Below are 24,036 nucleotides of genomic sequence, written 5' to 3'. Positions count from 1 at the left end.
GTGTCAGAATCACCGTCGCTGAAGGTGTTAACGAAACGTGGGGATGTGGCACTGAGATGTGGTTTAGTGGGTGATATTGGTTGCAGGTGGGCAGTTGGATTGGGTGATCTTTGAGGTCTTTTCCAACCTTAATGATTCTGTGATTCTGCAAAGCTCAGCAAGGCAGGCTAACAGGAAGAGTTCGGTTCTGGTGTGACAGTGGTATCCGTTCTACAGTTGTATCCAGAGATAGGGTCTAATACTCATGCTTTGGAGACAGTTCTTGCAGACATGTTGGACATCTTCCTGCAGTGGAAGAGGTGCTTTTGTCTGCAATGTTTTAGAGCTGAAGCCAGGGTGGCTCTTGTGGCAGTAGCATCCTCATCCCACCATGAGCTCAAACCCCAGGAAGGAATTTTCTTCCTATCTTGCGGGTGCAGTTGAGGCATCTTGCCTTTCATGTTTCTTTGCCCTCCTCCTTCTTTTCTTTTTTTTCTTTTCTTTTTTTCTTAGTTTCAGAAATGCTGTTAACTTTAATTTGTGGAGTTGCTTCCTGGGAGTGAAAAATCGATGGGGGGCTATCGCAGTGTGAAATTTGACTGTCACTATTGAGCTATAGAGTTAGCAAGATGTCTCAGAAGGTAAAAAATAAATCGTGGCCCAGCAAGTGCTCAGCTGTGCTATTTCAAAGGGGATATGAGGCTGATGGTCCGTTAGAGGGTACTTCAGTTAGATGGATGATGATTCCCTGTGAAATATTGGAGTTATTCCATAGGTAAGAGAAACTTTAGCTTATAAAACACAACCAGCTGCCTTCTAGCAGACGGATTCTGCCCTGAGATGTGTGAGCAGCTTGTCAGAGAGAGGACTCATCCCTAAAATTAGCCTGTCGTGTTTAACGGTGTCTCTGATGGAGCATTTTAGATCCTACTGTGTCCCTTCTGAAAATACTTTGAGGATGTGACTGTTTGTTCACATCCCTTACCTACGCTGTAAGAATTAACAGTCAGGGACTGGGTTTCCATGTTCTTTTTTTAGGAAATGTTTGCATGGTGCTCAAGAGAAAAGTAAGAATTATTTTTAATGTAGGCTGTGTTCTTTGTTTGGATGGGAATGTTCCCTTGAAGAGCAGAAGAGGGGCCGTGTTGTGCCCCTTCCACTGCCAGTTTGCTGTCTCTCCTGTGCATCTGTTGGAGGGCAGCCCTGGCTGCACAGCTTCTCTGTGTGCTGGCATTAATAGGGCTACTGCTTTCTTTGGCACTTACTGGCTATTACAGCAGGACTCAGTAAGTGTTTGTGCTCTGCCAGCTGCTGTGTGACAACAGGATGATTGGGATTATGGTTCTTGGTAGTTTATGCATTTCTTAGGCTATAGTTAGTAAATATAAATATGAAGTAGTACCAAAAAAAAAAAAACCAAACCTGTTTGTATTACTTCCCAGCTAAACCGTGTCTGGGACACTGTAGAGTGTGTAATTATTTATCTTACACTTGCGTGCACATTTCTGATACAACAGAGGGGAGCTTACTGCTGCAGGAAGCAGTTTTAAGCTGTATTTAGTTTAGGTTGGTGAAGATCTCCCCAGAAAATGTAATTGGTGTTGTACAAGCAATGTAATACCAAGTAATGTGATTAACATTTAAAAACCATGTTGATTTTTGCCTTCACTTCAGCGTTGATGCTTGTCTTTCCCCACTGCCCACCACGGTGGCTACTTCATCTTATTTTACCCATTTGCTTCTCCTTCTTTGTTTCTGACAGTTTCTATCCCTCCAAAGCTCTGTTTCCCACCCAGTTGTGTAAGTGTTCCTGCCCTTCCCTTGGACAGCCAGCTCATGACCTGTCCTTCATCTCCACTGCTGATTTCCTTTTCCAGCTCCGGGACCACAGTTGGTTATGTGATACTAAAGTGCAATGGCCTCTTGTTGCTTTTTGAAGGCGCATTTACCTTAAATGATGCTAATTCTGATCCTTTCTTTCCCCGTGAAAGGAAACGGTTGCGGTGTAAGAGTTCTAGGCCAGGCAGCACAAGTTGTAGGAAGTTGTCTGGAGGATGTGTTATCACGCTGCCCTTGTGCACCTCCAATCAGTGCTCATGAATGGGGTTCTGGAAAGCGTATCACCTCGGCAGTAAAGCCCTTAAAAGGCTGCAGATGAATCCAAGTGGTGCTGTAGTAGCATAGATATTTCCTGTTTATTTTGGCCATTTGGAGGCAGTCCATGGGAGTAGAAGGCGTTTTGTTGTGCACAGGCTCGGCTTAGGAGTCTGCTATTCCCCTTCCACTTCAGGGATATTTTACATTTTTAATGCCCTGATTATCCAGCCAAAGCTACCAATAATCCCAGACTACCCCCAGACCACAGTTGGATGCTGGGTTACAGCAGACCTAAGTCCTTCAGTAGAGAAATAGGCCTGCCTAGCTGTATGTGGAGCTTGGTTGTAATCCAGGCTTGTTTGCTTGTGGATCAAGCAGTCTCGGTAGGCTGGAACCTGCAACCCGTGTTCTTCATTGGGGAGCAGAGCTGCACTTCCCATCTTCACCACCTGCCTTCCCTGGCCCTGATTTGTATTGAGACGGCACAGCGAACCTTCACAGGTCTATTAGGAATGCACTTCTGATCCACCAGGATGAGGGATGCGTTTGAAAAGTGAGTTGGCATATCACTGTACAGGATGTGCAGTAATTTACATTTAGGAATTTTGCTCAGAGAATTGTTTTCTAATTCAGCCGGTGCTGCCCCAGTAAAACCTGCAGCAGAATGCTCGTTGGTAGCGTGGCTTTCTCCTTTATCGCCAAAGCTGCTCCAGTAAAGCGATGGGATTGCATTTATTTCCTCTTTGAAACAGGGGACATCGTCTCTAAATCGAGATCAGAATGACCCATGCATTCTTTCTCCCAGCTTTCATGTCGAACCATAATTGCTCAAATGGCACAGTTAAAATTTTGGCGCAAGCTCAGTCTTTCACTCGCTGCCTTTTTAAATCAGTCCCAGCGGCCGGCAGATACCGTATAGCCCTACAAATGCATCTAAACACACTGACTCCGAGGCTCCTTCCATTCTGAATGATCAGCGGTGCCATCTGTCTCTGTTTTGATTGGGGCTGGGCACATGTGTCCTGGCGAAACCTGGGCCAAAAAGAGAGAGAAAGAGCCAGCCCTGAATTTACTTCCTGCTTCTGTAGAGGCATTGTTGGGCTCTGCGTTGTAGAGGCGGAGGAGATGGGAAAGCATAATGAATTCTTCTGTCGTTAAATTCTTTGGGGAACCTTTACCCAAGTCCCAGCTAAATGCAGCTTAAAATGCAGCAGTAAGCTCCCCTCAGTGGTATTGCGGCGGTGCGTGCAAGTGTAAGAGAAATAATTCTTCTGTGGGGAAAGAAGAGACAACATTGTTGGTTTGCATCGAGATGAAATTAGTCAGAATCAAACTCTGAACTTGGCAAGCAGCTGCCGGCATTAACAAGTTGTGCAGGCAAGTATAAAATAGAGGCACGGCTGGTGGAGGGGGCTCAGCACCGTGTGTGTGCGCGCGCCCTTGCATGCACCCCGCTCCAAATTCACTACTTAGAACACGGAAATTAGAATGGGGAACATTGCATTATTCATAACTTGGCAACCAGAAGCCAGGGCGCTTTGCCAAAATAAACTATTCTCTATAATTACAGGTGAAGCAACATTCTTTAATATCTTACAATACAAAAACATACATTAATCAAGGAAAGAGGGCTTTTTTTTTTTTTTTTTTTTTCCTAGAGGACAATAAATTAGCATCCTTGCCAATTTCCTCAATACACGTGACAATGTTTTACAGGATTATAAGTCAGCCTTTTTAAAGGAGGTTAGTCTGAAAACAAATAAACCCGATAAATGAGATTTTTAGCTAAATAAAGGGGAAGCCAGCTCCTAAAGTGTTGATGTCTTGCCAGCTGATTTGCTTTTAGTGCTGGCATTCTCATGGACAGAGGGTCTAAACTTTGCTTGGTATGATTTGCCACGGCCCTACTGACAGCAGCCTTGCTGTGCAGTTTGCTGCTGTGAGGAATCTGGCCCTGTGGCTGTGTATCCCCCAGCAGAACTCGCACACATCTGCCCCGATGAACCCCCCCATCATTTTAGCAATAGCACGTGCTGCAGGTAGTGCTTGCTGACTTGAAAGGGAGGATGGGTTCTTTCACCAAAGTGGAGACGAAAAGCATCCTTGTCCTGGATGATAGGTAGTGAGTGTGCACTGGTGCTTTGGAGATCATTTGGTTTGAGCAGTCTCAGACATGAGTGCAGACTGGAAGAACTCAGAGAGCAGCTCTGTGGATAAGACTTTTGGAATCCTCGTGGACAAAAAGGTGGACAGGCAGTGGTACAGCTGCCCTGAGAGCTGTGGGTGTCCCATCGTTGGAGATGCACAAGGTCAGGTTGGATGGGGCCCTGGGCAGCCTGATCTGGTGGGGGGCAACCAGCCTGCAGCAGAGGGTTGGAGCTGGGTGGGCTTTGAGGTTCCTTCCAGACCAACTCAATTCTGTGATTTTATCAGATCTTAAAATTCTGTGCCCACACGGTGAGTTGTGCATATTAGCCTTTCTCTTCTGCAATGAAGTAGTGATTATGATAACCATCATCTGGAGGCGTGGTTGGATATGGCCAGAAGCAATTTCTTTGCTCCTGAAATCTCACTTTAGCTTTACACTGCCTTCAAAGCATCAACCAGTCTGTTTCTAGTATTTATGATATGTAAGCTGGTTGCAGCCTGACCTCTGCCCCTGCTGCAGGGAAATGGCAGGTATGCTCTGCCAGGATCAGGTTCTCCACCTTGGACAAGGGGAAATAAGGTCTTTGTTTAAAAATAAAGCCATTGCTGCCAGGTTTGTTACTGCCACTCTGTTTATGGACATACAGAAACAAAAATAAAGGTGTGAGCACAAGGGAGGAAGGTCAGAAGTACCAAGTGTCAGAAGAGGCACATGAAATCTTATTGGTGGTGCGTTTAATCGGTGCTAAGCATTTTTTTTACAGGGACACACAAATAGTGGAACTGTAAAAAATACATGGAATGCTGTGTACAGTGTGACCGTTTATGAAGAAATTAATGTTTATATCCATCAGAGGGAAACCAAAGGGGGATGTTTAACGGAGGCTCCTCAGCAGCGGGGTGCTGCAAATGAGACCTGGTAAGGGTGGATGGGGTTATTCACATGGGCAGATAGACAGGGTTCTAGATGCAGTGATGTATTTCTTGTTTGTCTGTTTGTATGATGGAAAGGAAACAGAGGTGAATAGCTGCTGCTGGTGTCTGGTATGAAGCTTTTGCTCTTGGGCCCCTTCCAGTCAAACAGTTTTTTTCAGCAGCCCTTAATATCCATCTGGGAAGGGTTAACTGAAGCCAATCACTTTGACATCGGTATCTTTTTGTTTCCTTTTTGGTCCAGTATTTTGTTGATGATAAAGCACAGACTTAGTCAATTGAGAGATTCCAGAGCTGCAGAATCAGAGATAATTTAATTAACGGAATTGCTTGTGATTGCCCACTGGGACAGCGGGTAGGAATTGCTCGATTTAATTTGGAGAAACAAAGATCACATGCATGCTAATGTTTGACAAATAACCAGTGTTTGGGTTAAAGTTTTTTGCAAAGGGGAGGCAACCTGTTCCCAGGGGAGATTTCCCAGCAGGTGCATGCTGAGTGCCAGATCAAAGGTACAGATAGGACCTTTTTCTCTTACATGGCACTTTTGTGCCCTTCTCCTGGCCTTTTATGTGAACAAAAGCAAGGATTTGCTCAACAAAAGTAAGTTTGTTCTTTTTTTTTTTCTGTACTGACAAGAGGAAGAACATGCTTTGAACAGTAGAAAAACATGTATTGGGCACGAAGACTGGAACGTGCTGGTCTTCCAGTTCCAATCCCTTCTGTAGATTCTCCCAGTAGACTTGGTCCATGATACCCAGCATCCCCAGCTGTGACTGCCAAGTTTTGGGAGTCCATAGGGAAGTGCAGGACCAAGCTTCTTCTCTGAAGAGCCCTTCCTTCATGTTTCTGTTCTGGTGTCAGTGTTTGTGCTGAGGCTCCCATATGTGTGGTGGAGGTAGGTGTAGCTTCCAGTAAGAATGGGACATGCCTTCTTGAGGCGTCCTCTGCCATGGAGGAGATGGTGAGGCTGCTCTGCTCCCTCCTTCCTGGTTGGAGAAGCAGCAGCCCAGGGCTGGATGCATAAGCTCCTTGCAGCAGTTGTGCTCAGCGTCTCTGTCCTGAGGCTGGTGAATGACGTTATCCAAACATGTGAAATCAGAGTGTTGAGGCACAGAATTGCTAAAATGGTTCTCCCACATCCAGACATGAGGTCAAGGCAAAGCAAGGAGCAGGGCTCTGGAGCCAAATTCCTTCTTCGTTGCCATTCCTTCAGCCTCCCTTGGCATGGTGGCTTGTGGAGTTCGCTGCACTCTGGCCTTTCTAAGCCCTTAAAAACGCAGCACAAGCTGCTCCCAGCTGTCTCCAAGCAAACTCACATTAGGTGTGCATGCAAGAGGGAAGCATCAGGGAATTCCTGAGATTGCTGCTGCAGGAAGAGTAGCTCTGAAGTGATACTTATCTTTAGGATACAAGCAGCAGGTTGACGGTAAAATGTCACTAAATGGAATGGTATGTGTCCCAAGTGTGCTGGCCACCACGGGAGCCAGACACATGGGAAGTGACTCTCGTCTTTATTCCATCCCTGGAGGTAGTTCCAGTTTCCTTTATTTACTAATGTTCTCCCTATTTCCCTTGACCTCATTTCCTCTGGCTTTTCGGAAGCAGCCATGCAATTATCGCTTGCTTTGGGTTGACCCTTGGCCCCCATGTCCCTTGTTGCTGCTGCTCCAGGAGGCTTTCCTGAAAGCTCAAGTGCAAAATACTCACTCGTGGCCAAAAACCTCTCTCTTGGGAGCTGGGAGCTGTGCTTTGGGCAGAGGATTTGTCCTGAGAGCACACTTAGCAACAAGAACATGGAGTTTAAAGTCTGTTACAGCCGAGCTTTGATCAGCGCTGGGAGATACTGCTGTGGCTGAAGCTCCCTCTTACCAATGCACCCCAGTCTTGTTAATAAATGTATATTTAACAATGTCTGGAGCGTATGAAGTGATAATAACTAAATCAATACCTCCCACATTGATTGTCCAGGATCCCTACAGCGTGACGCACGCAGCAGTGCGGTAATTTTCCAGCTAACTAGCACCCTGATCTACAGCCCTCCTATTGATTGGCCATTGTATCAGGCAGCCTCTGAGCATTATTTCTTATACCTCTATTCAGCCTCCTTTTCTGATTCATTCATTTATTAGTGGACAGGTGCGATTATCTCAGAGTCTTTCCAAAATTGGTTGATGGGGGTCAGCCATTTAGGCCTCTATAAACAAGCCATTTTGTATCTCCTCTAGTTGTTGCAGTGGCAAATTCTTCCCTTTCAAGCTTTGACCATTATTGGGTTAGGTCTGGAGATGAATTGGCTTTTGCTCGGATCTGCTCGAGGATTCCTCTTTTCCCTCTCCTTACTGAGTCACTTGCTCTTCAAAGGAGAAAGGGCAGTTCCATAGATGGTAGGGAATTTAGCAAGGGTTGAGGTTCCTGCTTGCTCTCCACTTTGGGCAGGAACCTTGCTTGCTGCCTTCTAAGTTCCAGTAGCCTCACGCATGCAGGAAGAGAGAAACGGATTCCAGAAAGTCAAATTCAGCTGCAGCCTTCATCTAGCATCAGCTTTTTGACAGGGCAGGCTGGAAGGGAAATGATTTTCTCATCCCACAGTAATCTTTAAGTTATAAATAAATAATCCTATTCCTCCCTCAGACAAAACTAACAGCTTTCTACACTTTCTTTGAAAATTCTGACAACTCTCCCCCGAGGGTGAGAACCCAAACTGGGATATGATAATAATTTATACCAACAAGCGGGAGCAAGTGGATGTTTCACAGCAGGGAGCTCTGTTTCCTACTAAAGCTCTTTTATTTTCCTCCAAAGAATATTTGTTGATACCAAGACTTGAACGCACGGTGTCCCTGTCTCCACGTGGTTGCCATCCACCAGGCTACAGTGGGCCCTGTGTTTCTTTGCCTTTTTTCCAGTTTATGAATTTCTGCTATTTTTTAGTAACTCATTTGCAACGAATCTCCTTCTGATAAAAGAGAGCGAGAGCCTTAATGTCAGTGCAATACTCTGCAAACCTTTCCTGGGGAATGCTGGAGGGCCCAGCCTGTGTCTGCACTGTGCAGAAATGTGATTTTGCAGCATGCTGGAGTGACACATCCTTGTCTGTAATGCTCCCTGCATCTCATTTGCTAAGCATTACTGCCTGCCCTTGCTTTTAGCTTGGCAAGTTGCTTTTTTCACCAGCCTTGCAGAGCCATGAAAATACACTTGCCTGCCCTCAGCACAGTGCCTCTGTGACAAAAGAGATAATGCTGCCCATCAAAAATGACCCTAGGAAATGGGAAAGCAGTGGTTGTAAAGCTGCTTTTATAGCCTCCCTGTTGGCACAACGTCTGTTGCTTTTGGTTTTCTCCTTTTCAGTATTAGAAACCAGCAAGCTAGAGCAGCACTGTGTGGATCCTCTGTAATGCAGATCTTGTGTTTTGCAAGTCTGATGGTCAGCAGCGGCCTCCCTTCTTTAAGGGGAAGAGCAGCTCCTGTTGCCCACGCAAAGTTAGCTCACCAGCTTGGAGGAGCGCCCAGAGCCTTGTCCCGTGTGTTTGGTCCCATGGAATCGCTCACAGGAGACAGAAAACAACTAACAGAATCTATTATTTAAGTGTTCACGTCTTGCAGAAACTTGCTTTCTATGCCGTTGGCAGCACTGGTCCTGTTGTGCTGCCGTGGTGTGTTTGGAACTGCTTAGTAGCAGACCTCCAAGAATTCACACTGGGTTTTTCAAGGACTCTTTCAATGCACGTTTGAATCTTGCTCACTTTTTCCTCTGTTGCTCGCCTGTTATGAGATCCTTTTCCCCTGAACTCTTAACAGTGTTGTGTGCTCAGTGATGCTCACTCTCCATCATCTTTTGCAGAATTACAGAAGACTCTGCAGTGACAACATTTGAAGCACTAAAGGCTCGTGTCCGTGAGTTAGAAAGGCAGCTTTCCCGTGGGGACCGCTATAAATGTCTCATTTGCATGGTGAGTAGCACTCCACTTGTGGTAATGAATCAGAAATGCCCTGGTGTCTTTGCCTTATCTTTGCTAAGGAGGAAAGTTTTTTTCCTTTCTCCTTTTTCTGGGGAGGGGAGAAGTCACCCTCATCCCTGTGCGCTATGAAGAATCTCTTTCCTTTTGAGTGTAAGTGCCTGGTTGTTTCAGAAATTGGACTTTCTGTGTCTGTTAGATTGCTCCACTGACTTTTACAGCCAAGAAAACCCCCACTTTGGAAAGCTTTCAGGCTCCCCAGGGAGAATTCCCAGATACCAGTGTTCTCTTCTCTTTCTATACATAAAAGGTACATTCCATGATCTGAGACCCACCCTGCGATTTGAGAACAAGAATGTTGCCTGTTTAAAAGTTGTCCTGCTTCCTCTGTGGTGATGCTGTAGCCTCCGTAGAGAAAGGCAGCAGCTCCCTCTGATGGTCTGAGCTTGCACAGCGTTTCATCTCCTTGTTAGGTCTTCGTTCTGCTGATGGCAGGAGAAAAATCTGCTTGGTAGAGGGCTCCCTCTGCAACTTGAGCTTGATGCATGGCGCTGTCTCTCCCACCTGTGACTTGTGGGTATGGGGATAGCAGTTCCCCTGCCTTGTCCCATGAAAGGCACAAGAGTTCACTGCTGATTTTCAGGGGCTTATTAGCAATCATGGAAAGCACTTGAGCGCTCTGCTGAAGTAGCAGCAGCATTACTGGGATGTAGTTAAGCTGTTGCTGCAGAGTAGAGAGTTGTGATAAGGGTTAATCTTAACCCTGTTGCTGTTTTTTATATGATCTGGTGACCCTTCTGATGGGAATAACAGCAGGTGGCCACGGCAACTTCAGATGCTCTTGCGATAACTGTGCTGAGCCAGGTCACCACTTGAGTGGATTACGGGCTTCCAGCAGGTCTGAGAAGCCAGAGACTTTCTACCTCTGCTGTACAAACATTGCTATCTCTGCTCAGTTCTTAAGTGGAAAGTCAGCAGAAGTTTGTTAACACGAGACCCTCTTAATTCTGCTTTGTTTTTCCTTTGCCTCACGCCTCATGGTAGATCAAGATCAGACCTCTCTTGCTTGGCTAATGGATCATCTGTAGTCTGATCCCCTCCCTACAAAGAACAGTGTTGCAATGGGATTGGGAATGAAGAATCAGTAGATTCCTGCTGTGGAAATAACCTATTTGCTTCTTCTCATTCAGGACTCCTACACAATGCCCCTGACTTCCATTCAGTGCTGGCATGTGCACTGTGAAGAATGCTGGCTGCGGACTCTGGTGAGGCTCTTAGCTACTTTCTCATTGACTAACAGACTTCTCCCTCTCTTTTGGGATACTTTATTTTAAATCACTATGGGGAAAGATGCTTTTTGCTTTATTTTAAACAACCTAAGTGCTGTGCATGCAGGCTTTAATGTCTTTGCCACTTAACACCTCACTCTAGCTTTGATTTCGGTGAGCTTTGTTTGAGTCATCGTTACCAAAGCACAATCCTGCTCACTGCTTGCTCTTCTGCTGCTGTGAGGGCAGCGTTGCCTTCCAGCAGTGCCCTGTGTGGCATCCATGCAGAGGGAAAGCTGTGGGAACGGAGGCCAAATCCACTGAGATGCAAGGAATGCGGAGCTTCTGGGAAACCTAATATTCACCTGAAACAAAGCAAATGGTCTTCAGGATAGACAATAGAGACAGAGGCTTTTATGAATATGAATCAGTGGGTTTTGGATTATTTGAAACAGCGCTGTGCAGTTTCCAAGCTTACACCGTTCTGTTTGGAAGATCGGGGATTACCTTGAACACTGAGTAGGTGACCCAGTGCAGTGGTGATTTATACATGTGCTGAAGGACATCAGGCTGAAATTTAAGGTGTTATTAAATATGGTGTTTTCCTTTCCTTTGTTAAAACTGGGGGCTTTATAATCAGCTTTTCATTTCCCCTGTGCAGCTGATTTTCAGGCTTTCATTTCACTCAGTCAGTTGTGCTTTCTAGTTCTCTTGTTAGCAAGACGATAAGGCGTTGGGCTGCAACAAATGTAAGGGAATGCCACTCCTAAAAAGTGTTCCTGTAAGGCATTACAAAATCTACTTTATAGAACATGTTGTGTTCTTGGAATTACGATTAAGCCAATCTTGCTCCTTTAAATCCTGCCTTTTAAAAATCTTGTCCAAGAAAAGTTACCAGGATGGTGAAGTGCCTGTGGGCTTCAGTACTAATAGCAACTCAATAACTTGGCTATCCCTTGGGCTGTATTTTATAGCTCTTCAGCTACACCCCGTCACTACTTAGATTATACAAGCTTTTGTAAACATTTTAGCAGCATGTTATAAAAGACACATATGTGGCCACGTAGCTGTGAGGTGTTTGGATGAATGTGCGCTCTGCCACCTTTGCTAAGTGAGGACTAATCTTGTTCCTCTGCAGTGCTTCAAGCAGAGGATAAAACACTAATTTCTTTTTACTCGAGTCTCTGCCGTCTCTTCTTTCCAGCAGCTGTAAGTGATGTTTTAAATCTGTCACGCCAATTTCAGATTGTTCTTAGGCTCAGCAACTTCAGCCAGGTCCCTTTCTTTCATGGTCATAAGAACTGGCAAACCTCACTCCAGGTGCTGAGGGGTTGGTGTGTCTGGGTACCTGTGGGGAGCACACGGCTCTTCTGCCGACCGGGCAGGATGGGAGCAGGACAGCAGGACAGCAGGACAGCACATTAGGGCTTGGCACTTGCATAGGGGAAGCAATTAATAAGTGGCTACTCATGTGTTCCCCAGCCTCTCCCTGCAGCCCCCAATTTATTACACCAGGCCTTTTCACAAGGCGTGCTTGCGCTCTTTCCCGTCTCAGAAAAAATCTCCCAGCCTGTGTTCGCATGTTTCTAATGTAACCATTAAAATGTAGCCCGAAGACAGCAATAAAAACCCTGGAACGCCTTGGTGCTTTTGTGTCTTGATCAAAGTCAATGTGTGTAATCTCGTTAAGACTGCCCTCCTTCCCCCCTCCTTTTTTATGAATTTAATGGCATGCAGCAGCTGGGCTCAGTGTTTAATGCCCACCAACCTGCATTGTTCTAATTAAGGTATCTCCTTTTATTTCGGGCACAAAAGAGACTCTTGTTTTTTTTAACAAGCGAGGAGCTGTGGGATAGTGTGTGTAATAATCGCCACTGTTACCTTTCCCTGGGAATAAAGCTGGCTCCCCAGCAGGGCAGGAGGGGGATCGGAGGGAGCCTGCGCGTGTAGCACACATGGAAAGGCTTGGCAGGGGGAGAGGGGCAGCGTTTTTCTTCTGTTGTGCAATAAACAATTCGTTGGAGTTCATGGGAGCTGGGCCTGGTGGGTCGTGCAGGGCTTCCAACACTCTGGAAAGCAGCCATCCCTGCTGCTGCATCCTTCATGTGCCTCTGTTCTGTGCACTGACAAATCTGGTACTGAGTTAGAGAGGAGAGTGGTGCGTTGAGTGTGGCCTTGGAAATGGAGGCTCCACGTGCCTGGGAGCACTTGTTAACCTGAGTGAGATGTTGAGGATGGGATAAAATCTGATGCTGACGTTTGTCACGGAGCAAGGGAGAGAAAAGTGATTTTCAGAGTTTGGGGTTTTGGTATTTTCTAGGATGCAGTACTGGAAGAATCTGAGCATCTCTGGTATCCTCAGGTTGCTGTCATGTCTGAAGGCACTGGTGAGGTCTGTAGAGCACTTAGGCTCCCTGAAAACAGTTCTTGGACTTCAAGTTCTTGCCGTCCAGTTGCAGATTGTTACTGTTCTCTCTCTGGTGGAGGCAGGAGGTGTTTGTAAACACTGCACATGGCTGCTGGGCCCCTCAGCTCAGGTACTGGAGCTCAGTGCACCAGACTGACTCCAAGTCCTGGCCATGAAGCATCCACCAGAGCTGGTTCCTTCTTTCCATCCTGTCGCTCTGGGTTTGCTGCAGAGCAGAAAGGGGCCCTGAAGATGAGTTAGGGGAACAGAGATGGTGGTGCTGGTCAAGTCAGCTAGCACATCAGTACCAGTGGACGTTTGCAGACAGCCCTCCTCTCATGTGGCCTTTGAGGAAGTGAGGATCTGTCTATCCACCCAGCATCAGGAGTAGAGGAGTAAGGAGTTTGCTCTCCTTCCTGAGGGCTGTGGTGTGGAGCTCACAGGCACACAGGAGCACAGGTGTGCCATGCATACCACGTGCACTGAGCAGCTGGCCACAACGCTCTGGTTGTGGCTTGGTCCGTGCTGGTCCTTGCTTGCTGGTTGTCTGTGGCACCTGACATCGTGGTGTACATTCATGTACAGCACTAAGTGCAGACAGAGGGCTAATGATAGCATCAGGTTGCACAGAAACTGGGATTTGAGTCTTGAGTGAGCTCGCTGCCATCCCTTGTGGGAGCTGGGTGCCTGCTCTCAGCTGGCTGTTGGACTGCTTCCACGTGTGTGGCATGAATCTCCCTTTGGAAGATGTTTGGCTGCCCCTTCTCTATCCTTTCCCATTAGCTGAGAGGCCCCCTGCAGCTACTCGGGGGTGAGTCTGTTTTCTTTCTCCCAGGATGAATGCTCTGACAGGAGAGATGGGTGATCTGCTGCACTGCTTTTCTGGGGAGGTTTGGAGCCACTGTCTGCGGTGGTTTGGGAGAGCAAGTTTGATGTGTGTCTGTCAAAAGTAATTCAGGTTGAGGTGATCTTCCCAGGGGAATGGATTCTTGAGTTCTTGAAGGCCCTCGGAGCTGCCCTTCTGTCATCTCCCAAACTCTGGTATCCTTCCTTAGGAAATAAATGGAATTAAGAGTGAAGTCGGGCTGCTGTTGTCCAAGCTCAGAGCTGTTGTGGGTGTGACGTGCAGGGCTGAAGGGGGAGGTTAATTGGAGCAGGTGCACTTGGCTGAGTTCCCTTCTGGCCTGCAGAGCCAGAGCCAGCATTTCCCTTGTGCACCCGCTGGTCCCAGGCTCGTACTTCCCTGTCTCAGGCTTATTGGAAAATGACGACTGCGAGAGCAGGAAAAAATCGCTTTTAGAAAGCCTTCTTCATCACAGAGCGTGCTTTCAGGGGATCCATCAATAGGTGCGCATTCTCTGCAGTTGACACGTTTATATCTTTGCTAGATGACACCGCTGCGTTCTGAGCCTTTCAGCTTTTTCCAGGCTGTAACGCTGCGCGTCCCACGCGGGCTTGGAGCATTTGTCTAAGAAATGGTGCAGATAAAGAGCGGGCCTTCAGGGCCTTACGGGGCCTTACAGGGCCTTACGGGGCCTTACAGGGCCTTACGGGGCCTTCAGGGCCTTACAGGGCCTTACGGGGCCTTCCTGAGCCGGCAGCTGCATGGAGGGCGCTGCGCTCCGTCCTCTGTGGTGCCCAGGTGCTGTGGGGCTGCCCGCTTTCTTACCATGTATTTCAGGTTTGGCCTTCAGCGCCCTGCGGCCGCGAGCTCCGTGCTGTGGGGAGGCTCTGTGGGAAAGGACGCTGTGCCGTTGGCTGTAGCCCTGCACCTGCAGGTGTGTGAGAGGCAGAGGGCCCCGGCTGGATACGTCACCCCAGGGCTCAGCTGCCCTCCTGGCAGAAGCTGGCTCTTGGCTCCCATCAGCTCCGTTTCTCCTTCCTATAAAGCATGGAGCTTTGAGCCCAGGCTTAATGGTGGCACTGCGTAGGCGAGCTGGCTGTGCGCTTCTTTCTTCTCTGTGCCTCTTGGCGCATTCTGTTTGCAAACAGCCCCACAGGACAGCGGGAGGTGCCTGAGCCCTTCCCTTTCGGTGTTGTTCCCATGGTCAATTCACAGCAGACATCACGCAATTATTATTTTTTTTATTTTAAAGAGCAACTTTAAGGCAGAATCCTCCAATCCTTCCTGGCACCGCGTGAGCCCCGACGACTTCTCAACATCTCAGCTCTCGTTAATGTATTTTTCAAACTGCTATCCCAAGTGATTAGCCCGTATTGTGGATCAATCACTTGCCAAATTTTAATTAAGAAAGGAGGAGAAAAAATAAACTCCTTCCCCGTTCCAACCCCTTTGCTTTGCTCTGTAACAGCCCCGGAGCAAACTTCTTGCAGCAGAGCTTTATAAACCCCTCCAAAGTGGGCTTTATAATGGAAAAGCTGAGGTGGCCTTTACTGCAGCACACGCAGCTATAACACATCAAGGCTTTTCCATGAAGCGATGATGAAAGGAGCAGAAGGACCTGGAAAAAAAAAAGAGAAAAAAAAAAAAAAGACCGAAAGAAATGGCCGACAGGTGGGACTTATTATTGCACAGTGTTTTCATTTCAAGGGAAAAGTTTAGTAACCCCAGCTGGCAGGTGAGCAGTGGGGGGGCACACTCATTTTCATTGTGCCTGTGTGTGTGTGTACAAGTTGCTGTGCCTCTCTGCAAGACGGAGGAGCTGAAATGCTGGTGGCAGGGAGTGTTGTGCACTGATATCAGAAGTCAGGTGTAAGGAATGGGGTTCTAAATGATTTCAGTCTAAAAAGGAGTAATCAGGACTCAGTTGTGAATTTAACACACTGCTATGGGGAGAGGATGATAGCTTTGTCTATAAGAAAAAGGGTTCCTCCTGGGTACAAAGTCAGTGTTTTTGCTCAAGCTGTTGAATGCCAGAGAGTTCCAGAGAGACCCAGGGTCTGGGCCTCAGGTGTCCAGGAAGAGCCCTCCCTGCGTGCAGGTAAAAAGCATCCACTGCTCTGTGGTCAGGTCAGGTATTGCAGAGTAACCAAACTGGGTCCGTCTGTGTGTTGCTGGGTCCTGCCTTCTGGTGTGGTTGAAAACGTGGCTCTGAAAGCCCACCTGCAGCTCTCACGTGGGGAGAGTGGAACCCCAAAGCCATCAGCATGTAGTGCAGAAGGGGCTGAGGTCCTGGGGTCGGGCAGGATAAGTCCACCCATCTTCTCTTTCCCTGGGGCCTGAAGGAATTGCAGATGTGACCTTGCTTTGCTGCTGAAGAGGGACCTGGACAGGGCATCTTTTCCTTCCACAATGTCCCGTGTTGAGCTGATTCAGCCTGCACAAGGGAGGCTACCTGGGGCACCGGGATCACACAATCCTCCTCCAGATTCCAATCCTCCTCCAGATCCCAGAATGGAGCAGCGTGGCCCTGTGCAGCATGAGGGGGCGTGGGGCAGTGCTCAGCCCTGGAAGTCAGGGCAGCCCCATTTCCTGCGCTGCTGGTGCTGGAGATGGGCACAGCCCCACGGCAGCTCGCTCTGTCATTTTTCCCACCAGCTGGCTGTCACATCTGCCAATCTGAGGCTGACCCCGATTCTTGTTAACACCCCATTGCTGTCAGGCTCGGTGACAGGCAGCACACCCGCTGCTGGTTCATGTTGTGTACTGCTTGTGTCAGCCTCCCGCTGCCCGGCCCCGCTTGGAGGTCACTGCTCGCAGCTCATTGGGGCATAGCAGGCCCAGCCTCTGCCCCCCTGTGTGCACAGCATGGGGGGAGCAGGGCAGGGATTCCTTGGGCCCCGCAGCCCCACCTGAACCACTTTGGTCACCCGACAGCTGTGCTGCTGGTCTGTGTTCTGCCCTGCTCAGCCCGGCTGGGGGCTCAGGCGGTGGCCGTGCCGCCCCTGCTCTGCTGCGTGAGGCTGAAGGTGAGGTGGTGGGTTGGTTGGTTGGTGCTGTTCCCGCAGCGCATCACGCTCATGCTGTCGTCCCATCTGCTGCCCGCAGGGAGCCAAGAAGCTGTGCCCCCAGTGCAACACCATCACATCCCCCGGAGACCTTCGGCGCATCTACTTATGAAGGACGCAGCAGGAGGGCGGCTCTCGGCTCAGCTCAGCGCACCCACGGGGAGAGGAACGACCAGGAAAAAAGGAAAGAGAAACAAACAAACAAACAAACAAAAAGACGTTTTAAAAACGTAAGGAAACAAAACCAGAGACTCCAGACATGGACTCGAGGACGCGGGAGCAGCGAGAGCCCCGGCTCCCAGCTGCAGAGCCCCTCTGCAGCGGGCGAAGCCGACCCCATTGTTGTGCAACCCCTTTTTTACAGCAGTGTTCCCCACCCGCGGCGGCTCGGAGCCCTCCTCCTTCAGACTGTGTTGTGACCACTCTGCCCCCAGGACGCTGGGGAAGGGACCCTTGGCAGCAATGTTAAATAACCTGTAACTCGTGTCCTTCGGTCGGTTTTCGTTGGGTTGGTTTTTTGATTTGGTTCTGTTCCGTTTGGGTTTGGTTGGTTTGTTTTGTTTTTTTTTTATTGGTTTATTTTTTTATTTTTGTGGTGTTCTAGTGATTAAAAAAAAAAAGGTTTAAAGGAAAAAAAAAAAACCCCACACCCAGGCAGAAATGAAGCACATGTAATATAGATTATATATGTTTACAATGTTGTGTATAAATGGGATAGACTCAAACATTGCATACTAATAAGTTTCCCTTTTGTTTTTCTTTTTTGGGTTGTATTTTTTTTAAAGAAGAAGAAAGAAAAAAAAATGAGCAGAGAACATTAAACCCATATTTTTCTTGGTTCAGCAAAGTTTTGGCATTAAAGTCATTAGTTTAAAAAAAGTATATATATACATATATATAATATAAATGGTTTAATGTTCTGTGGTGTATATTTCCTCATTCAGATATGAAGTTAACAGCTTTTAGTAATGGCTGTAGCATTGCCCATAACTTACAGAACTTATGGGGAGTAGAGGAGGTGGATTTTTGTCATTAGTTGTAGCTAATGGGGCTATTTATAATAGAATCGTTATCCCCGGAACCACGCAGCTCTCAGCTCCCCACAGGGGCCCAGCAGGGCAGCCCCATGGAGCTCTGCCCCAGGCTCTGCTGCACCCCTTCCTCCCCCCTGGGCGCAGGGTTGGCTGGGCTTGGCTTTGCTCTCCTCCCTTCCAGGTCACGTTTTCTGGCTGGAGCTGCTCCATGTGCTGTGGGGCAGGGCTGTGCCAGCCTGAGGTCGCGGGTCGCACAGCCGCAGCTTCTTCCAGGCCGTCCCTCATGTTCATCCCCATCGCCCGTACCCTCAGCCGTAACCAAAGCTGCCATCTGGCCTCTTCTGTTGTTCCTTTTCATTTTCAGGACCCAAGAAGCAGCTGTTGATCCGTTTCCTGTGAATGCGTGCTCCCTGCCTCCGCTCTCCTCTCACCATGGGGTCTGCTGGGGGCTGAGCTCCCCACGGGGGACGCTGCTCTCCCCATACCTGAGGCATCACTCCGGGCACAGCCCTGCGTGGGCAGCACAGCCATGCACTCTTGGTTCTGGGCATGAAGCATCTTGGCTGTGGCTGGTAAAGGGGAGCTGGGACCCCATGGGGTCACTGGAAGATGAAGCACGCCTTGGGCACAGCATGTCCTGTGGGGGCACAGCGTGTCCTCAGGGACCCTTTGCCACCTGCATGCCATGAGCCTGGTGCTTTTTTGCAGAGCTGTTTTCCTCAATGCCTCTTGCAGTGCTTTCAGAAGGATCCCACTGCATCCCCCCAAACCAGGATCTGTGTTCTTTAAGCATCCAGCTCACGGTGTCCGGCTTTCTGTGCTCTCAGCAGCCTTTGCCATGGAGGATTTGCAGCCTTCCCTGCTAGGAAGGGTGATGGGGGGGACCTGCTTTTTCAGGGGGCACCAAGGGTTGGGAAATTCCAACAGAGAAAACAGCTGAGGGCCCAGCTGGGATCACGACCCAGTTGGTGTGCAGTGGGCTGGAGGGCAGATTCCTCCCTCCCCACCCTTCCTTGGAGCCAGGGTTCCTGGTGGGTGTTGCGGACCAGCGCTGTGTACCGATGTGTAAAACCATACGTAACCCATCCTTGCTCCTTCATTTGGGTTCTTTTCCGTTTGGTTTGGTTCTTTTTGGTTTTATGTTTTTATTGTAAAGCCATCCCCTGTTTTCAAGGGGGGAGGGGTAAGGGGGGGGGGGAGAACGGGGGGGAGGCACCGCCTCTCCTGTAACGATTTTAATCCATTTAAAAAGAAGAAGGAAAATAAAAAAAGGACAAAAAAAAAATAGTAAATAAAAGCCCGGAGTTACCTATCTCTGCCCAAAGAACCCAGTTGCACAAAGCGATATTGCGGTGTGTCGATGATTGTGTGTCGGTGTATATTATACAAAGAGGTACTTGTCACTCCCGTTTGTAAACTACATTTGACATTAATTAAACACGTATAAATCTTTGGGGCGTGCCGCCCTGCTCTCTCTGTCTCTCCTTTCGGGGACTGGGGGGGGTGTTGGGGTGGCATCTACCTGCAGTGCTGCATCGCTGCCCCAGCACGGCTGGGACCCCCAGCAGAGGACACATCCCGGGGGGGCCCCCCCTGTGGGCATCCACATCCTTGGGCGCTCTGCTGGGAGGCCCCCAGCCCCAACAGATCCATAGTGCCGCATTTGGGGTCACGGTGTGGGGTTACCGCAGCAGCTGGAGGTGCAGGGGGGGCTGGCGCCGGTGCTGTCGGTGTACAAACATCGCGCAGACGGATCGATGGCTGCGTCCCGCGGGACGGGATCCCCAAGGCCGAAGTGGGGGGAGAGAGGGGGGGGCGTTCTGGTGTTCTCCCATCTGCTCCGGCCCAGAGGGCGCAGTGAGGGCTGGGAGTGCCCATACACACCCCAGCCCACCGCCAGCCCTCCGCCCTCACCGATATTGTATTTGAAATCTCTCTGGGAAGCGGAGGGCGGTGATGTATCGGAGGTGTTATTGAGAAAATGCAAATGCGTAATAGCGGGCGGCGGGGGCCTCGTCCATCACCCTTCTGGGGGATCCATATCTAATTAACGGTAATGAATGAGGGAGCCCACCTAATGACAGCCCGCCGCTTTGTGATGGAAATGAGGCAATCCCATTAGGCAAAACACTTAATTAAACAAACCGCTCGGAGCGCGGCACGGGGCAGGGCCGGCCCTCGGGGTACCGCACGTGGGGACCCCCCGCGGGGCTCTCCTTCCCCAGCGCGATTCCCGGCGGGACGCGCGTCCTCCGCTCCTGCTCCACCGGCACCGCAGCAGGCAGGGCTCGAGGTTAATTCCTTATCAATAGTCCATCGGCAGCTCATCCATCACCGGGAGGGCGGGGCCGGGAGGATCGCGGGGCGCCGCTCCCCGCACGCCGCACCGAGAGCCGCTGCTGCCCCCTGGCGGTCCGCGCTCCGCCGCCGGCCTTGGCCACGAGAGCTGACAGCCCGTTTGCCGTCCCGGGAAGGCAGCCCTCAGACCCCTCACGCAGCTCTCACGTACCCCACACACCCTCTAAAGCCGCACGTTTCAACTCCGGGGCCCCTTCCTGCCCATCTCGGGGCAGGGATTTAGAGCTGGCCGCGATGAGCGCACGGTGCTGACACGGGGAAACCTCTCACCCTGCAGCTGTTCTCTGCCTTTATCCTCCTTCGCCCCCCCCAGTAAACAGCCAAAGCCAACCGTGGCTGAAGGGCAGTGCAAGGAGCTGCATTTGTACTTTGTACCACCAGTACACGGGCAGCAAAGACTGATCATCCAAAGAGAACATTACGGGAAAAACACTGGATTTCACGGTCAGCTGTGGGCTAGCTCCCACAGGAGGTGAGTTAAGGAACACCCAGTACCAACCACAGCTCCAAAAGACAGTTTCATTTTCCTCTGTGGCTCCACCTCTCAGTTTCTGGGATCTTTTGGATTTCAGCTGTGCTGTTTCCCTGCATTTTCAGACTGTAGAATCCCCAAGGTTGGATGCACAATCCAGGCTGCTCAAAGACAAGCAGTAATAAACACTCCTCAGGAAAGCAAAAGTACTGAGAACAACACACAACAAGACAGAGAAGAAACAAGGCACATCCAAAAGGTTAACGATTTTTTTTTTGGTTCAAGAACACAAAAGTTACCACAAACATTTGAGGTCTGCTCCAGGGTGAGGGAGTCAGTGCTTCGGCTGCTCTCAGAGCTTTCATGGAACCAGACAATGCCAAGAGATGAGGGAAATCTTGGAGAGCTACTTCTGTTTGCTCAATGCAAAATGAAAGAAACAGCAGAGAGGGGAAGAAAACAAAGAGACTGCAGAGTGTCTGCTGTATTGCAGAATCAGTACCAGGCCACAGAACATCACACTGGACATGACACACAGATATGGAGAACATCACAAGACAGGAGGAAACAAGCAACACTCCGTGTGAAAAAAACCACCACCTCAGGGCTCAGATTGCAGCACCTTCAGCTGTTTAAATTACTCCAGATCTACTTTTTGCTACGTTGTGGCTGGCTCTCAGACTTGTAACTGATGGGGAAGAAAAGCACAAAGTCTTTGCTTTCCTCCCTTCAACGACATAAAGGCAAAGGGGATGGCATTCCCCACACAATCTGAGCAAGCAGAGGCAAACAAGGGAGGCTGTTACAGCACTAAGGAGGCAAGGCCCTGACGCAGTCAGACAGGAAAGTCGTACAGAGGGTGCTGTAGTAGGTGGGATACACCCGCAGATGGCTGACGTGAGCCGAATCTGTGAAGTCCACAGCCTTCACGGGGACACCAAGCCGCTGCCGCGCGTCAGCCATGTGCTGAACATCACTGGCACTGATGATGGCATCCGCCTGGGAGTAGAGGTAAAGCTCCGGCCACCGGGAGGGCGCCTTCAGCAGGGCGTCGTAGTGGCTCTCGTGGATGAAGCGAGTCAGTGGGTACAGCAGGATCTGCAGCAGGACAACTGCAGTAGCAAAAGTGAGCATAAGGAGATACCTGAGCAGCACGTTCGTGGATGTCAGCACAGTGGCCAAGGCACGAAGGGCTCCTCTCAAATTCCTTCTGCCAGGGGCACTATCAAAAACAGCGCCTGCCACTTTGAGGTTCTTAAAGGGCTGCTGAGTGTGAAGCGCCTCAACGATGTAACGGTAGAGCATGGCACCACCGTTGCTAAAGACGTGGAAAAGCACCGGCCTGTTCTCAATGCTGTAGTCAAAGAGCAGCTCCAGGAGTCTCTTGGCTGGTGTGTGGAGGGATTTGAAGCCAAAGCTCTCAGCGAAGAATATCGTCCTCCACGGAGCTGTGTAGCGGATGACAGTGCACCCCTAAACAGAAAGAGAACCCACACGTATTTGGTTCGGGCTGTAAATCACATGGAGCAGGCGAGCTGCTGTACCACAAACTGACATTTGGAACAGATTTGCAACCGAAATCATGGGGCCAAGAGACTCTTTAGTGCTATTAGCAAAGCATCAGCACGGAAGGAGTTGGACTCAATGATCCTCATGGGTCCTTTCCAACTCAGAATATTCTAAACTCTACGAATGGGATTCTATTAATCATAACAGTGCAAAGACTTATCAAAAGCCTCCTACAACTGCAGCAGGCTTGAATGATGTCCCAGATCCTTTCCAATCTTCTGTTGTCACCTAAACTCAGCGGCATTACGCACTGACAAACACAAGGCCAAGGCACCAATGTGGCCTTCCCTCCCAGAGCTCCCTTGTCACTGAATTAAGCAGAAGAGAAGATATCAAGTTCTTCAAACCAAGCTCTCTATACTGCCTTGCCAGGGTTGCAGCCACTTCCTCATTAAGGCTCTAAGAAAAGCCTTCCTATCCTTTCTCAATATCAGCAACTTTCCAACAGAAAAGTATTTCCACAGCAGCTGGCGTGCTGCCACAGAATGTGACCCTCACCCAATCAGCAGCATCTCTTAGTCGCAATAATTGCTTAACAATTAATTCTTCACCAGAACCAGCCGATCTGTGACTGTCACACTGGATTACACATTAACAATACACTTGTTTATGTACAAATTTAACCACCTGTAGTTGAAACAAGTTTGGATAAACATTCTTGCATGCTGACCAAAAAAAAAAAAAAAAAAACCAAATACCTCCCAATACCACAAGCTGGGGACATTCCAGTAAGATAAATGATTAGAAAGGAAGATACCATAATTTAAAGAACCAGCATCTAGACAGACTTCTAGTTCAAGTTGCTAACAAACAGGTATTTCTGTCACATGGCACCTCTTTCAGACAAGTTACAACACATTTGAATGAACATTTATATGAACTATCAGCAGAGAAAGGAAAAGCAGGAAGAGCAAAAGCTGCTGATACATCTGCCGTGCCCCAGCCTGGCCTTGCAGTCTATGCTGCTGCCCATCAGCAAGCAGTAAATGCATTTCCTTTCCCAACATATTTCCCTGCTTGGACAGCTAATGCAGTTAACTTTAAAAGCCTCAGAACACTCCAGTGATTCACAGAACCACAGAAAACTTCTCCAAGGCAGTATTTTTATCTCAGCTGCATGCACAAAGATGACATCAGCAGCTGTTAGGTAACACTGCTGCTGGACACAAGGATCTTACAAGGACAACAAGAGCTCACCACCTAATGACTTCAGATGCGGAGGGTTTACAGCGATTTCACCAACACGCAGCACGAAGACAGCGCAGAACAGGGACAGTGTCCCCAAGAGCTGTACGACAGTGCCACGAAAGCAGAAGCAAGCTGCTCACCTTCTGACTGTACAATGCGCTGTACTTGGCCAAATGCCTGTCCTGGCAGCCTGCCCAGCCCAGAAGGATCACCACGGGCTGCCCATCTGCGTGCCCTTTCTCCGTGCTGCTCTCTGAAACATTTTAAATTAATTAGCCTCAAGTCTGCTAGGATCTGAAGGTGAAGCAACTTGCCTGGTGACAAAACTGAACGTAACAGGCGGCTCCCCAGCCCGCTGCGAGCTCACGGCTCCTGTCTGGGCGAGCACAGCACTCTCAGGAGCACCACAGGCCTCGCTCCCCCTCTGCACCTCCAAATACCCCTACGGACCCTCTAACCCGGGTCCCACGCTCCCCAACCCCACGAACCCCTCAGGCTCAGCCTTCTCCGCCCCCGGCTCCCCCCCAGATCTCCTCTCGATCCCGGTTCCGCACCGCGGGCCGCCCCCGGCGCCAGCTCCACCGCTGCCTTCAGCCCGCGAACCCCCATCGCTGCCCGCTGCCCGCCTCGCATCCACCCGCTGCTTCCGCTCTCCCCACCGGAAGCTCCGCCCCCTCACGGCTCGCAGCCAATAGGAAGGAAAAGCACCTCC

The 24,036-nt window shown here is 49.4% G+C and overlaps 2 protein-coding genes across 5 annotated transcripts in view; one reads left to right on the top strand and one right to left on the bottom strand.

Moving 5' to 3' along the window:
• RNF220 (ring finger protein 220) overlaps window positions 1-17,484 on the top strand; it is a 162,568-nt gene extending 145,084 nt beyond the window's left edge. For all 4 annotated transcript variants that reach the window (XM_048944356.1, XM_048944358.1, XM_048944357.1 and 1 more), the window contains 3 exons: window positions 9,005-9,113; window positions 10,310-10,384; window positions 16,744-17,484. In XM_048944356.1, the coding sequence (XP_048800313.1) occupies window positions 9,005-9,113; window positions 10,310-10,384; window positions 16,744-16,815 (256 nt within the window). In that variant the 3' untranslated portion in view covers window positions 16,816-17,484. The remainder of the gene's footprint in view (window positions 1-9,004; window positions 9,114-10,309; window positions 10,385-16,743) is intronic.
• Window positions 17,485-20,231: 2,747 nt separating this feature from the next.
• On the bottom strand, window positions 20,232-23,995 carry TMEM53 (transmembrane protein 53). The gene is made up of 3 exons (XM_048944318.1): window positions 23,879-23,995; window positions 23,465-23,577; window positions 20,232-22,040 (listed from the first exon to the last, which is right to left on the bottom strand). The coding sequence occupies exons 1-3, from the start codon at window positions 23,955-23,957 to the stop codon at window positions 21,378-21,380; spliced, it is 855 nt and encodes a 284-aa protein (XP_048800275.1). The 5' UTR covers window positions 23,958-23,995; the 3' UTR covers window positions 20,232-21,377.
• Window positions 23,996-24,036: the final 41 nt, after the last annotated feature.

Source organism: Lagopus muta, chromosome 5 (assembly GCF_023343835.1).
Source record: "Lagopus muta isolate bLagMut1 chromosome 5, bLagMut1 primary, whole genome shotgun sequence".
NCBI classification, from domain to species: Eukaryota; Metazoa; Chordata; class Aves; order Galliformes; family Phasianidae; genus Lagopus; species Lagopus muta.
The sequence above is the reverse complement of the archived record's forward strand: the minus strand, read 5'-3'. Positions and strand labels throughout refer to the sequence as shown.